This window comes from Vanacampus margaritifer, chromosome 5 (assembly GCF_051991255.1).
Source record: "Vanacampus margaritifer isolate UIUO_Vmar chromosome 5, RoL_Vmar_1.0, whole genome shotgun sequence".
Classification (NCBI taxonomy): Eukaryota; Metazoa; Chordata; class Actinopteri; order Syngnathiformes; family Syngnathidae; genus Vanacampus; species Vanacampus margaritifer.
In genome coordinates, this window is record NC_135436.1 from 29,711,039 (window position 1) to 29,725,046 (window position 14,008).

General features: G+C 41.9%; 1 protein-coding gene across 5 annotated transcripts in view; it reads left to right on the forward strand.

Annotated features, from left to right (window-relative positions):
* Positions 1 to 14,008, forward strand: part of nbeab (neurobeachin b) — a 223,230-nt gene that overhangs the window by 205,433 nt on the left and 3,789 nt on the right. For 2 of the 5 annotated variants that reach the window (XM_077566748.1, XM_077566750.1), the window contains exons 47-54: positions 81 to 248; positions 6,258 to 6,347; positions 7,877 to 8,054; positions 9,120 to 9,191; positions 9,291 to 9,446; positions 10,467 to 10,637; positions 12,423 to 12,539; positions 12,657 to 12,853. In XM_077566748.1, coding sequence (XP_077422874.1) covers positions 81 to 248; positions 6,258 to 6,347; positions 7,877 to 8,054; positions 9,120 to 9,191; positions 9,291 to 9,446; positions 10,467 to 10,637; positions 12,423 to 12,539; positions 12,657 to 12,853 — 1,149 coding nt within the window. Of the gene's footprint in view, positions 1 to 80; positions 249 to 6,257; positions 6,348 to 7,876; positions 8,055 to 9,119; positions 9,192 to 9,290; positions 9,447 to 10,466; positions 10,638 to 11,250; positions 11,406 to 12,422; positions 12,540 to 12,656; positions 12,854 to 14,008 lie in introns of those variants that run through there. The other 3 variants (XR_013294247.1, XM_077566749.1, XM_077566752.1) reach the window with 3 other exon arrangements.

Consider the following 14,008-nt stretch of genomic DNA (forward strand, 5'->3'; position numbering starts at 1 on the left):
TGTGTCATCTCTTCCTGTGTGTGTGCGTGCGTGCGTGCGCGCCTCTCATCTCTAATTGGCCCTCTGTGCTCGTCGGGCAGGCGCTGGAGAGCGAGTTTGTGTCGTGTCAGCTGCATCAGTGGATTGACCTCGTTTTCGGCTACAAGCAGCGCGGGCCCGAGGCGGTGCGCGCCCTCAACGTCTTTCATCACCTGACCTACGAGGGCAGCGTCGGCCCGGACGCCATCGCGGACCCTTTGACCAGAGAGGTTGGTGAAACGCGTACGCACGCTCACGTGTATATTCAAGCGAGGTTATTATAGTCAAGCGAAACGAAAGAAATGAATTAGAATTGGGAAAAAAAAATGTTTTTGTTTACAAAATAAGGAAGGAAGGAAATGAAATCGAAGCAAAAATGCTTTTGACGCCGTAGATGTGAAGTGTCGTCAACGGCAACCCAAATGAGGAGCAGCAATGACGGCAATTGTCGTCAAGCACATTTTGGAATTGGAATAGGTGGAGAAAAGTCTTACGCAACTCTGGTTTAATTGTTAAAGTGGGAAAGTAAAAAAAAAAAAAAATGAAAAACAAGCTATGACCAGCAGATGGCGACCTTTGGTCTCTTTTGGATAAAATCTTTTGGGGTGGGTATCGATTAAAATTGCCTCAATCCATTCGATTTTGATTCACAAGAGTTCAGTTTGATTCGATTTAAAATTTTCCCGATTCGATTCAATTCACTTCAGTTCAATCTGATATTGATTCATTATGGAACATCAATTCTTCTTAAATATCAAATACATGATAAAAAATATTTTAAAAAATCCACAATCATTAAATTCCAAATTACATTTTGCAGAAGCAGCAACAATTTATTCATAAAAAAATATATTAAAAAATTTCATAAATGAAAGAAAATACTTTTGAATTAAAGTGCACAGTAAATTTCAAGAAAGCCGTAAGATACAAAAAAATTTGACTTTAAAATTGTATTGTCCTCATTAATATTAAAATAATCAATTCCCAGTTATATGAATCAATATCACTCTTGAAAAGGAAAATTGATTTGATATCAATTATTAGATTTATTTAAACCCAGCCCTAGAAATCACCATGTACACACTTGAAGTTTACTTTTTTTTTTTTGCACTCGACAAATACTCTGTATATAAACAATATTATAATAATAATAATATAATAAAAACTAAATTAAAACATTTTTTTTTTCAAACAAATACACTAACAAACGTAATCATAATGAAAAATCCCAAACAATTCCGATGCTGAACGAACCCGGCAAAAATCGCGGTTGGCAAGTTGCCACGTTCATTTTGGCTCTTGGGCTCCATCTAGAGGTTCGCAACGTCATCACTGCATTGCAGCTTCAAACTGTGCAGAATGTTAAAAGATTCCGTTTTTTTTTTAATTCAGTTCACTGCAACCTTCAAATGTGCTTGAGTTGTATTTAACGTCAATGTAATTAACATTTCAACTTTGTGAATGATGAACTGCAAATACGCGGGGGGGGGGGGGGGGGTCACTGTACAAGATCGGCCTCCACGGTGACCGAGCCCCGCCCTCCCCCGCTTGCGTTACTCACGGCCGACATCACGTCCCGTCGGCGCGTGTCCCGTCGGCGCGTGTCCCGTCGGCGCGTGTCCTGGCACGCGGTCGTCTCCAAAAAGCAAACGGTGACTCGTCGCCAGACGCTTCCCGTTTGCTGACGGGCCTCCCGCTTCCAAGCGGATCAATCAGCACGTGAGCCATCGTCTGATCAATGGGCAGAGGTCGGGCCGTCGATAGCCGTCAATAGCCGAGCGGGCGCATCTCATTCTTCTCAACGCATTCATTGAACATCTACGAGCTGCGGCGTGCCGCTTGCGAATCGCTTGATGGCGACGGCAGCTGCCGCGCGTTGTGGCTCTTTTCCGGGACCACTCGCGTTTTCCTCGCGATTTCCGCCATCTGCTGTCTGCACAACAACTCATTTATATCCTGTCACTTCCAGCGCCGCCTTTATTTGTCAAGTGACCATTATGCAAATGGGGCGGGCCAACGTTTGCCTCATCCAAGTGTCTTTTTTTTTGGGGGGTCTTAACAAATGTGTTGAACATTTACCCCGAGAAAAAAGACTGACAACGTGTTAATTCCAGGCCTAGCAGACAAATAGCTACGCATGAAAGTCATGGAGGTGATGCAAAATAAGAGATGTATCGCAATCGGTTTCACATGGAATTTGATGCTTTTATCGGAATTGGAGCGGTCAGACGCGAACTCAAATGTGCAACGTCATCCAATAGTGGAACATTATCGAGAGGTCATTACGATGAATTCACTAAGAATATGTTGAGTTGCAACGTGGCATTCTTTCATTCGATTCGACTTTACGGGTTGCGCCAAAAAAGCCTCACGAGATGAAGCAAAAAAAAAAAAAAAAAAAGGCCAAATGATTGCTTGTATCTGGAAAAAAAAATCCTGAATGAGGTCACTTGTATCTCAAGGCAACGATTGAGCACATTTTTATTATTTCCTTCCTGTATGTTTATGCTGCGAAAGCTCAAGAAAGTAGTTGGCCTTGCTTATACAGTACTCGCGCGCGTGCGTGCGTGCGCGCGCACGCGCCTTCGCCGTCATTCTTGCCGGCGCGTTGCCAGCTTCAGGTGTCGTGACGCATGGCGATCGCGCGCTGCTTAGCGGGTCAAGCAGAGGTCGCGTCCTCCTTCTGTCTGACACGCTTGATGTTGTTGTGTTTCTGTGACGCCGTCAAATGCGAGGACACCAAAGCACTTCCCAAACTCAACATGGGACGTTTTCATATGTCATATCAAATCATATCATGAGCGGTAAGACATGACCAAGGTTATTTTAACTCATTCGCTGCCATTGACGGCTATAGACGTCAAAAATTCATTCGAACTGTTGCTATTAGTTTAACATTTTTTCCCACTTTTGTTAACAAGAGTATGAAAACCTCGATTTTTTTATTGTATTAGAACGGATATAAAATCTGTGATTAATTGTGCGTTAACTAGTAAAGTCATGCAAATTTTAATTGCCTGACGCCCATAATTTTTAATAATCTTTTCCTTATATATAAAAAAAAAGATTATTCATTATTTTCTTCATCAAAGCATTACTCATTGTGCATTCCCACATATGTTATTCGCATTCTTGATTATAATTATTATTGTGTGTGTGCATGTGTGAGTGTGTACTCATTAGTTCACCTAAAAGCTAATTAAAAATCCCGTACCGTTCACCTCAACCGAATACTTCAGAATCCAGCTAGAGTCATGAGGTTGTCAGGAGACCCGAGGAAGGATCAAAGAAAAGAAAGGAAAGTGAAAGCCAGCACCGACCAGACATGACCTTTTTTCAGCATTCCCACGCAATTTCTACTGCGTTATGCCGGACTTTGGCCCAAACCCAAAAACACAAACAGTTCAAGTTTTGTCAGGCTCTAAAGGAGACGAACTTCAACATCCAAAATCCGTGAATCTTTTCAATTCAGGAACCACATTATTTACATGCTGTCACTTTTCGCGTTTCGTTGCATGTGATATTCCAGGACTCGTCATCAATTCGAGTGGAAGTCGCACGAAATCAAATCATTTTGAAAAAGGCAACGCCAGCACATCTCGCGGTCGCTTGATTGATTTCTGCAACAACTCCCGCAAAACTTTTTTTTTTTTTTTCTGGAGAGCTCAGTATTGTTCATTCGGTAATTTTACCGATTTGACATGTCATCATCATTGCTCTCCTTTTTTCTTTTTTTTTGTATTTTTCTTTTTTGTATTTTTTTTTTGTTTGTATGTGGGTGATTATGTGTATGTGCGTGCGTGCGTGCATTCATTAGTTCACGTAAAACCTATAAAAAAAAATTAAAAAAATCCCATACCGTTTCCTTAAACCGAACACTTCCAGCCAGTCGTGAGGCCGCCAGGAAACCCGAGGAAGGACCAAAGAAAAGAAAGGAAAGTGAAATCCAGCACCGACCCGCAAAACTTTTCAGTGCAAACGCGACAGTGTGGACAGCAGCCGTGTGGCAAATTGGAAGTGACTGCAGGGGTAGAGGAAGTTGTTTTGGGGCTGGGGGGGCTTTGGGGGGGGGGGGCTTTGGGGTGTCCGCAGGTGGCCTGTCCTCAGCCGCAATCACATCCAAAGGTCCCGTGCGGCGTGCGTGGCCTGGCATGTGCTGCCCATTGGCTGCGTGTGATTTTAAGCGGTGTGTACAGCCCCCATGCAAAAAAGGACGGCTCGGACCCCCGCCGTCACGGAGGGGGCAGGCGCCGCGAACGTCCATCAACGTCAATGACAGACACACAAATGGTTGACTTGTGTCGGTGTTTTCGTCCATGTTGGATGGAGGACGCAAAAGTTGACGCAAATCACATCAGGGTTTTCATCGGTTTGGATTTTTGACTTTTTGTTTTTGAAATTGATTTCTTTTTAGAGCAAGTTTTTTCATCTTTATTTTTGGAAAATGCTTTGTTTTAATTGAGTTTCCATTAGCTTTGGAATTAGTTTTTAATATTATTAGTTGAGTGCGAATATAAATGTATTTATTTTTTGTAAAAGCTTGTGTATGTACTGCCATGCTTATAAATACGTTTAATATTTAATCATCTTTTAGTGATTTTTGTTTCAGTAGAAAATAAGAACTTGAACGGCAATGGCCACTTTGTAGGAATAATGGAAATGCGGTGAAACTCGAGTAATTGCCGCAAAAAAGTCATTCACACGTCCCCATTTTTTTTTCATAGTTACCAGTAACAATAGTTTACAAATAAATACACCAAAAATTATGACCCCAAAATATTTTATATAAATATAAACTTTTTTTTTATTTATTTATTTAAATTTTTTTTAGAGGTTAGGGTTAGAAAAAAAAACAAATAAAATAAAATAAATATAAACTGTTTTACAACATCACCCTTAAAAATAATAAATGTGTCACTCACATTGGCGCAGGAGGAATCTTTTGACATTAGACATGGTTTTCGTCTGATCATAAAATCACCAAATATTTGAGTTTTTCTACAAATAATAGAAGAATTGAAAAAAAAAAAACATGAATAGGTAGATTTACAAATACCGAACTATGAATATGTACTTCATTAACACAATTTACTACTACAGTATTAGCCTTGGTGCCGATACTTCTCACTTGATGTTTATGTTCTTTTTTAATTTTTATTTATTTATTTATTTTTGTCATTTTGCCGAAGCAAGAGACCAAAATAGGCAGAGATTCCACGAATCTCTTTAAGTTTTTCTGAAAATTGCTGTGAAAAGGTTCTGCAGAAAATAACATAAAATAGTGAAATTTAACATTCACTTTAGGGATCTTAAAAGACGTTAGCATAGCATCATAGCTTATCAGTGTTTTGTTTTTGTACTCAATGTATTGGAACAGTTGTTGTTTTTTTTTTAATTATATTTATCATTTCCAATATTTACTTATTTCCACAAGACATCTCATGTCTTCATGTCGGTTCCACATTATGCTGGTCACTTAAGCAAAAATAAAAACCGAGTTGTTGTCGATGGTAAGAAGAAGAAAAAAGTTCCGGCTGTGTATTGTTGCGTTGTCATTCCTGTTTGAGCTCAAAGCCACATATGAAGAGAGCGCTTTTCTTCTTTCGAGTTGTTTACTTTCCTATTGTTCATCCTTGATGGCGGCCTTTCATGACGACCATTCCCGTGTGTGTGCGTGCGTCCCTTTGAAACGAGCCTCACGATGTACCTTTGCCTGCCTCTTGAAATTAGCGTGCGTCAACATCTTCTCTGTTTCCGTGCGCGCGCGTCCTCTCCTTTGTCTCGGGCACAATAGCACGAAAAGAGCGCAGCCCGGCCGCGACGTCACTCCAGGTTAGCGTTTGCGCAAGGCGGGGGGCGGGGCGGTGGTGGTCGGGGGTTCGGGGGCCCTCGCGCCGCTGCAAATGGGAATGGTTAAGCCAAGCATGTTAATAGGAAAAGGCCTGTCTCTTCCAGGCTAACACTTGGATGACTCTGCAGGGTGAGGCGGGTGAGGATGGTGAAGTGGGGCGGGGGAGGCGTCTCGGGAGCGCACCCCACTCCCCCCCCCTCCCCCGCCTCACCGTGAGGCAGAGCTGAGTTGGGATTTGCTTGCATTGTCAAGTAGCGCATTGACCCATCACTTTGACAAAGATCCAGTGTGACAGCAGCCCTCTCTCGCTTTTCTTCTTTTTCTATCTCTCCATCTCTCCTCCCTCTCGCTCGCTCTCTCGCTCGCTCTCTCACTTCCCCACCCGCAGGCCACGGAGGCGCAGATCCGGAGCTTTGGACAGACGCCATCTCACTTGCTCATCGAGCCTCATCCTCCACGCAGTTCCGCCATGCACCTGGTGAGAGCAGAGAGCATGCTGGGAGGAAAGAAAAACAAAACAGCCAAAAACTTTATTCGTAACACAACGTGCGTGACAGTAGGCCGCGATCTCCCGCCGTGAAATTGTACGATGGACTACTGAAGTGTATGGGATGCTTATGAAATGAGATAAAAACAATAAATGAAGCTAAATTGCGAGAATTTAAGTTTGCTGGCGGTCAAAATGAGTTTGGAGGACCAAAATAAAAAACAATTTATCGCTATCCGCCATTTTGGTTGTTTACTTTCGCCTCGAACGCTTCCAGGTCGGAACTGGGAAAAAACAACTCGGAAGTATCCGATTTCCGACCATCCTCGAATGCAGCATCATCCTCGTGCCGGCTTTGCACAAATGCTATTCATTTGTGGTCTGGATGTCTCCTATTATATATATATATTAGGGGTGTTAGAAAAAATCGATTCGGCAATATATCGCGATATTACAGCGTCCAATTCTCAAATCGATTCAATAAATATACATTTTTTATGGGAATATTCAACAAAACATCTTACTTAGGGTTAGGATTCACACATTAAGCATAGAAGAATGTTATATTAACGGAACATTAAGCCTTAACATTTTATTTCAGTGCTGTTCAAACATGAAACAGACTGCTATCTGAATTTTCTGATAAATACATTTTCATACAAATCTTACAGTTTATATGTACACGTTTACTGATTAGTATTTTCTAAATTTGAGTTTTAAAAAAATCGCAATAATCAATTTATAGATTCGTATCGGGATTAATCGGTATCGAATCATATCGTGACCTAGGAATCGTGATACGAATCAAATCGCCAGGTACTGGGCAATTCACACCCCTAATATATATATATATATATATATATATATATATATATATATATATATATATATATATATATATATATATATATATATGAAACATTACAAGAAGTTGCCAGATTTTATTTATTTATTTTTTTAAATTGCTAGATGGGTACATTTATATTTAATTTTATAGTTAATTTACTTTGTAAAATATTGATTGACATTAACATTAAACAACCAATTTGACTGCCAAAAACGTTAAATAACGTTTAGTAAAATCCTATGGAGGAGTGCCAAAGACGTTAAAATACGTTTTTTTTTTTCAAAACAGAGGTGAAACTAACCATTTTCTATTGTTGATTACTGAAAAACGGAAGAAGGTAGAAACAAACTCTTTTTTCTGATGAAAGATGCGAGTCCAATCTTTCATTTGGTAGTATGTGTGTTTCCATAGTCCAAACACATAATTTTCTGTGGACCTTGAAAGATCAGTCCATATGCTTAAATCGGCTGGCACCCACAACATCCCTTTTCTGAAAACGCTTGGCAGTCAAAGAGTTAAGTGAGTCAAATTAGCAACGCCAAGGAGCCCTTGCTTCGTCAAAACGCCCTAGCTACGCCCTAGCTACGCCCTGGTCGTCATGGCAACGCTGCCATCTGTTTGAATTGCTAAGCGAGCGAGTAGCATGTTAGCTGACGTCTTCCTCCGTTGACAGAGTCCTCTGATGTTCAAGGACCAACTGCAGCAGGACGTGATCATGGTGCTGAAGTTCCCGTCCAACTCGCCGGTGACGCACGTGGCCGCCAACACGCTGCCGCACCTGGCCGTGCCTGCCGTGGTGACCGTCACCTGCAGCCGCCTCTTCGCCGTCAACCGCTGGCACAACACGGTCGGTGAGTGGCGGGCGCGAGCGTAAAAACGTCACCTGGGCCGGCGCCTCCCGACCAGGTGAAGAGTGTTTCCACATGTTGCCTCTAGCCGGCGTGTGAACGGCGCCGCTCCCCCCCCTCCCCCTTCCTGAGAACGGAGCCGCCACCCCCGGGGTCAGGGGGCCAAAGCAACGCTTGCTTGGAAATGAGGCGGCGGCTCCGGCGCACATTCTCCTCACACTTCCCAGCTGTCAGAGTGGAAAAGACGCTGCGAGTCCAGCGGCCCTAATGAGGGCAGCTGCAGACCACAGGCGGCCATTTTGGGCAGGGAGGAAATGCGGTTTGGCCGTGACCACAACACACACAACGTTTATTTTATTCCTGCCTGGAATAAATGTCTTCATTCATTTTGATGCTCAGATCCTTTAGCAAAAAAAGAAGAGTGTTGAAGTATGCTTGAAGTATACTCAGAATTAGGAGATTATATATATCCAGTTTGCTTTTCTTGTACTTATTGGAAGTATACTACACTAAGTAAATGTTAAGTGTACTTGAAAGTATACTAAAAACATTTACTAAAAGTTGACATACTGTACTATATACTTGGAAGGCACTTACTAAGGAAGGAACCAAAATTATAGGTTACAGATCATGTGGCTGGATAGTGTTCGCTAGCTAGCTAGCTAGCTACCTTTAAACCAAGAGTGCCATCGAGAGGAGTCAAAAAATACCGCAGGTGCTTGAGAAAGCTTCATTTGTCTGTCTGTCTGTCTAATTAGCTAGCTAGCAAATTTCAACCAAGAGTGCCATCTAGAGGAGTCCAAAAAACATCACAAGTGCTCCATGAAGCTTCATTTGTCTCACTACTGATTAGTATTCAAATTTGAGTTTAAAAAAAATCGCAATAAGCGACTTATAGATTCATTTCGTGATTAATCAGTATTGAATTGAATCGTGATACGAATCGACTCGCCAGGTACTTGCACTACACTGAAGTATAGTAACCAGTTGTTTGCACTTGTTAACTAGTTCCACCACTCAAGCTTGACCAATTGTGTGTGCGTGCGTGCGTGTGTTTTTTTTCCCCAGGCCTCCGAGGCGCACCAGGATACTCGCTGGAGCAGGCTCATCATCTCCCAATCGAGATGGACCCTCTAATCGGTGAGCTCTTCTTCTCATTCCGCCGGCTTCTCGGACGTCCGCGCCGCTCGTAACGTCTCGTGTTGACACGTGTCCTGCGCGCGTCCTCCTTTGCCGCAGCCAACGCCGCTGCCGGCAACAAGCGTCAGATGACAGACTTAGTGGACCAGAGCATCCAGATCAGCACGCAGTGCTTCGTGGTGACAGCTGACAACCGCTACATCCTGGTGTGCGGCTTCTGGGACAAGAGCTTCCGCGTGTACTCCTCGGAGACAGGTGGGCCGGGGCGCAAAAGGTGGGCGCGCTCGCTCGTGCGTGCGTGCGTGCGTGGATGTCGCCGTCAATACTTGCGCGCGCTGCTCTCTGCTCGACAGCCCAGTTGGAATACAGTCAACCAAATAAGACCCTAACCCTAACCTTAGCACGGTTAGGGTTAGGGTTTGGGTTAGGGTTAGGGTTAGCACGGTTTAGGTTAGGGTTAGCACGGTTAGGGTTAGGTTGACTTAATTTCATGGGTCGGGTTAGGGTTAGCACGGTTAGGGTTAGGGGTTAGGTTTAGGGTTAGGGTTAGTTTGACCCAATTTTATGGGTCTTTATATACAAAATGATTTTTTTCTTCTTCTAGGGTTAGAGTTAGGGTTAGGTTAGAGTTAGAGTTAACACGGTTAGGTTTAGGGTTAGGGTTAGCACGGTTAGGTTTAGGGTTAGGTTTAGGGTTAGGGTTAGCACAGTTAGGGTTATGGTTAGTTTGACCTAATTTTATGGGTCGTTATATACAAAATAGGGTTAGGGTTAGCACACTTAGAGTTAGGGTTAGGCTTTAGGACCTGATGCTAGCTAGCCAGCTAGCTCCCTAGCAGGTAAAAGCGTACCATGGGAGCTATCTCGGGAGCTAGCTAGGGATCTAGCTAGCTAGCTAGCATCAGGGGCTAAAGCCAAACTGTGGAAAGGTTTTTACTTTCTGGACCCAGATTTGCCACCTCTGTAATCAAGCCATTTTATTTGCAGGATTTGACATGCAAAAGACACAAAAAGAAACAAGACATAATGTGAAAAACTAAATGGAATGTAATAAACATCCAAAAACAGACCATGACAGTGTCGTTTTTGATGTCTTGTTAATTTTATATGTCAGTTATTTCATGCGATATCTTTATTTATCCATCATGCTGACTGATGTTTTTTTTTTTTTTTTTTGGGGGGGGGGGGGCTCCATTGTCCTTCTTTGTGGTCCTTGAGCGTCGCTGACCCCGCGACACGTTAACGAACCTCGCTCCCGATTTGTGTCCCGAGCAGGAAAGCTGACCCAGATCGTGTTCGGCCACTGGGACGTGGTGACGTGTCTGGCCCGCTCCGAGTCGTACATTGGGGGCGACTGCTACATCGTGTCGGGCTCCAGAGACGCCACTCTTCTTCTGTGGTACTGGAGCGGCCGGCATCACATCATCGGCGACAACCCCGTCAACAGTAAGTGTTTTTTTGTTTTCACGCGCAAGTCCGGATTTGATGACGTTGACGCAAGCTGGGACGGCTAATTAAGAATTTCGGCTCTGCTGAGTCCAATTAGCCGGGAGACGGGAATTCCCCTGCTGCTCCCCATGCTTAACGATAATCTCGTGCGAATGTCTTCTTCAACAATGGAACGTACACGTGCACCAAAATCAAGTCATCTTGAAGCCATTTATGTTTTTTTTAAAATGTCTTTAGATGTCTTTTTTTGTGCTTCAGCATTGACAATTTTGCCAAAGCCTGGTCTGATGTAATTATATAGTTTTGTCGCCATCTGGTGGCATTTTAGTGTAAAGCAAGTATGCTGAATTGAGGGGAGAGCTTTCCTTTTGCTTTGTTGTCAAATAGCACCAACAAAAAAGAAGTGATTTGCTGCCATCTGGTGGCACCTTTACGCAATTACAAGCCTTTTCTGGCAGATTTTCCCTAAAGTGAATGAAACAAAAGTGTCCGATCATTAAAATAGTGATGACAATTCACAACCCCCCCAGCAAGCGGGCCACTTGCGCTCGTCCCGAGGGTGAAGGCGACCGAGGCGGCGGGGAAATTGAATCTTTTGTCGGTCGGGCAGGTGAGCGGCTCCATCCCCTGTGGGACCTCACGTGACACTTGTCCTCGCCCCCGCCCGACATCATCCTCAGAGCAGCTGCTGGCACTGACAGCGCGGCTCGGGGTCCCGCCTGGTCTCTGTGGGACCACATCCATCACAGTCCAGCAGACTAGGAGGTGGGCAGGTGGGCTTTGGGGATGCTGCGGGATTGTCACTCGGACATGGAGATGAAGGGATTAGCCTGAAATAATAGCATTAGCTTGTGTTTATTAGCCAGGCTGTTTTAGATCGTTTTCGCTAGTGGATACTAGGGTTAGGGCTAATCTAATATTTATACAACTTCAAACTTTCAAATTGAATGAATTGCTGGAGTTTAACCACCTTACAATTATGTGTAAAGCCTATCATTCGAATCTTACCAATTACCATGCTTTTTTTTTTTTTTTTTTTTTTTTAAAGGGAACGTGAGTACAAATAAAGAGGAACAGATATTTTTTCCAGACCTAAACACATAAAAAAACAAAAACAAAAAACAATGTAATTTAACTCAAGGTGTCAGAAACAATCTGGATTATAAAACCAAATCATCTCCGTCCGTTTGCGTTTTATTTTTTTATTTTTTTTATAAAAGCACAATTTGTGGAAAAAATATGTTTAATACAAGGTCAGTCTATTTAATGATTTGGCTTAATTGTTACTCAGAAAGCGTCTTGGCTGTTTGCTGTCATTTATTTTGTGTTGACCTTTTTTTTTTGTTGATTAAGGACAGATATAAGTTTTTCTTTCATTTCTTCTTCTTTTAAAGAATATAATCTTTTTTTTTTATCAAATTGAATATTTATCTTTACATGCACAGTAGGAATCCGTTGTTATTATTAAATTTTAGATTTTTTAAACCTCTACCCTACTTATTTTTTACGGTAAGCGTTTAATTCGTTTTTCATTTTAAAAAAAGTCAAAATAAATTTTGAAGTCAAATGTCTGTACTTTTTGTTCCATTTTCGTTTGATGGTGTGTTATTTTTCTAACGTCAAACTACTCAGCTCAATGACTCTTGGGGAAAGGCTGCACAGTACTACTGACGGCCACGTGGGGGCGCACTTTATCATTATCTGCTGTGACGTATGAGACCGACAACTTCATGGGGTCTTTCTTGTAAATGATATTAATTTCAGCGCTCTGCGTGTGTGTTGTTGTTGTTGTTGCAGGCGACTACCCGGCGCCGCGAGCCATCCTGACGGGTCACGAGCAGGAAGTGGCGTGCGTGGCGGTCTGTGCCGAGTTGGGGCTGGTCATCAGCGGGGCCAAAGGTCAGCCAGCCAAAATGACATCCATTCATCATAAAAATATTTTTTTTTTTTTAAAGTTAAATACTTAAATCCACAATGTGTCATCATCATCAGTAGCGTGCGTGCGTGTGTTGGCAGACGGGCCGTGCCTGGTGCACACCATCACGGGGGACCTGCTGCGGGCACTGGAGGGTCCCGAGAGCTGGCGGCGGCCGCGGCTGATCTCGGTGTCCAGCGAGGGCCACTGCATCGTCTACTACGAGCGCGGACGCTTCTGCAACTTCAGCATCAACGGCAAGCTGCTGGCCCACATGGAGATCCGCGACAGCACCCGGGTCAGTCGCTCCGGTCCGCTCCGGCACCACAAAACACGTTTGGCCTTCTCCAAATGACACCTACGGAAAGCTGCTTGATTCTTTTTTTTAAGTTATTGTTGTAGAAAAAAATCATCAAAACATTTTTTAAGTCATTCAAGAATCGTTACTGAATATAACGATTCTTGAATGACTTAAAAAATGTTTTGATGATTTTTTTCTTCTGTTGTCTTTTCTTTTCTCTTTTTTTTCTTACTATTGTCTCACAATTTTTTCCCATTTTTCATGTCCTTATTTTGACTTACTTTTTACTGAATACTTTTACAATTTTTGGGGTGATATTGTTGGAAAGTGATTTGTGATTTTAATGACTCATTTTACATCCGCTCAAGTCACTGCTAATGAAAATTAGCTTGACTTAGCTAACTTGGGCACATTCAATTGTTGATCCTGTGCATTGTCCCTTTTAAATAAATAAATTCAAATTTATTTTACAATTTATTTTTCCATTATTCTTTTCATCTGCTATTTTAATTATTATTTTACATCTACTATTGTGTTCACGTTTATTTGTTTAATTTTCATTTCCTTTTTGTTAATGTAACATATTTTTTTCAATTTAGAAAAGTTTTGGGAGTTTTTTTTTATGACAATAAAAACATTTGCAGTAAAACGTATTCAGAAGAACAAAAACCAAAATAAAAAATTATACAAAAAACAAAACTCGGCAAAAAAATAGTCTTGAAAAATGTTTTGTTTTCTTTTTTCAAGTACTTTATATTTACCATTGCCATCATTTGTTTTCATGTATTTATTTTGCATTTTCTTTTGTCTTTGGTTCCCCCCCCTCTACTTTTGTGTCGATTTGTTCATATACTTTTGCAAATTAGTTTTTCCATTTTTTGTCACATTTTTCATGTAGTTGTCCCAGTCACTCTACATTTTTTCTCTCGTTACCTATTTGTATCTTTTTGTCTGTCAGTTTTACTTCATTGTTTTCCATTTTGCTTTTTATTCTCTTACTAAATATTTTTTTTTATCAAGCCTTTTGTAAATTGTTTACAAACGCAGATGATATGTTTATTAATAAGAACAACAAGAGAAGCAAGATAAACCAAACAAATCAATCTTGGTATGAAAGCTGTTGTTTATTGCAACATACTTGCTTAATAATAA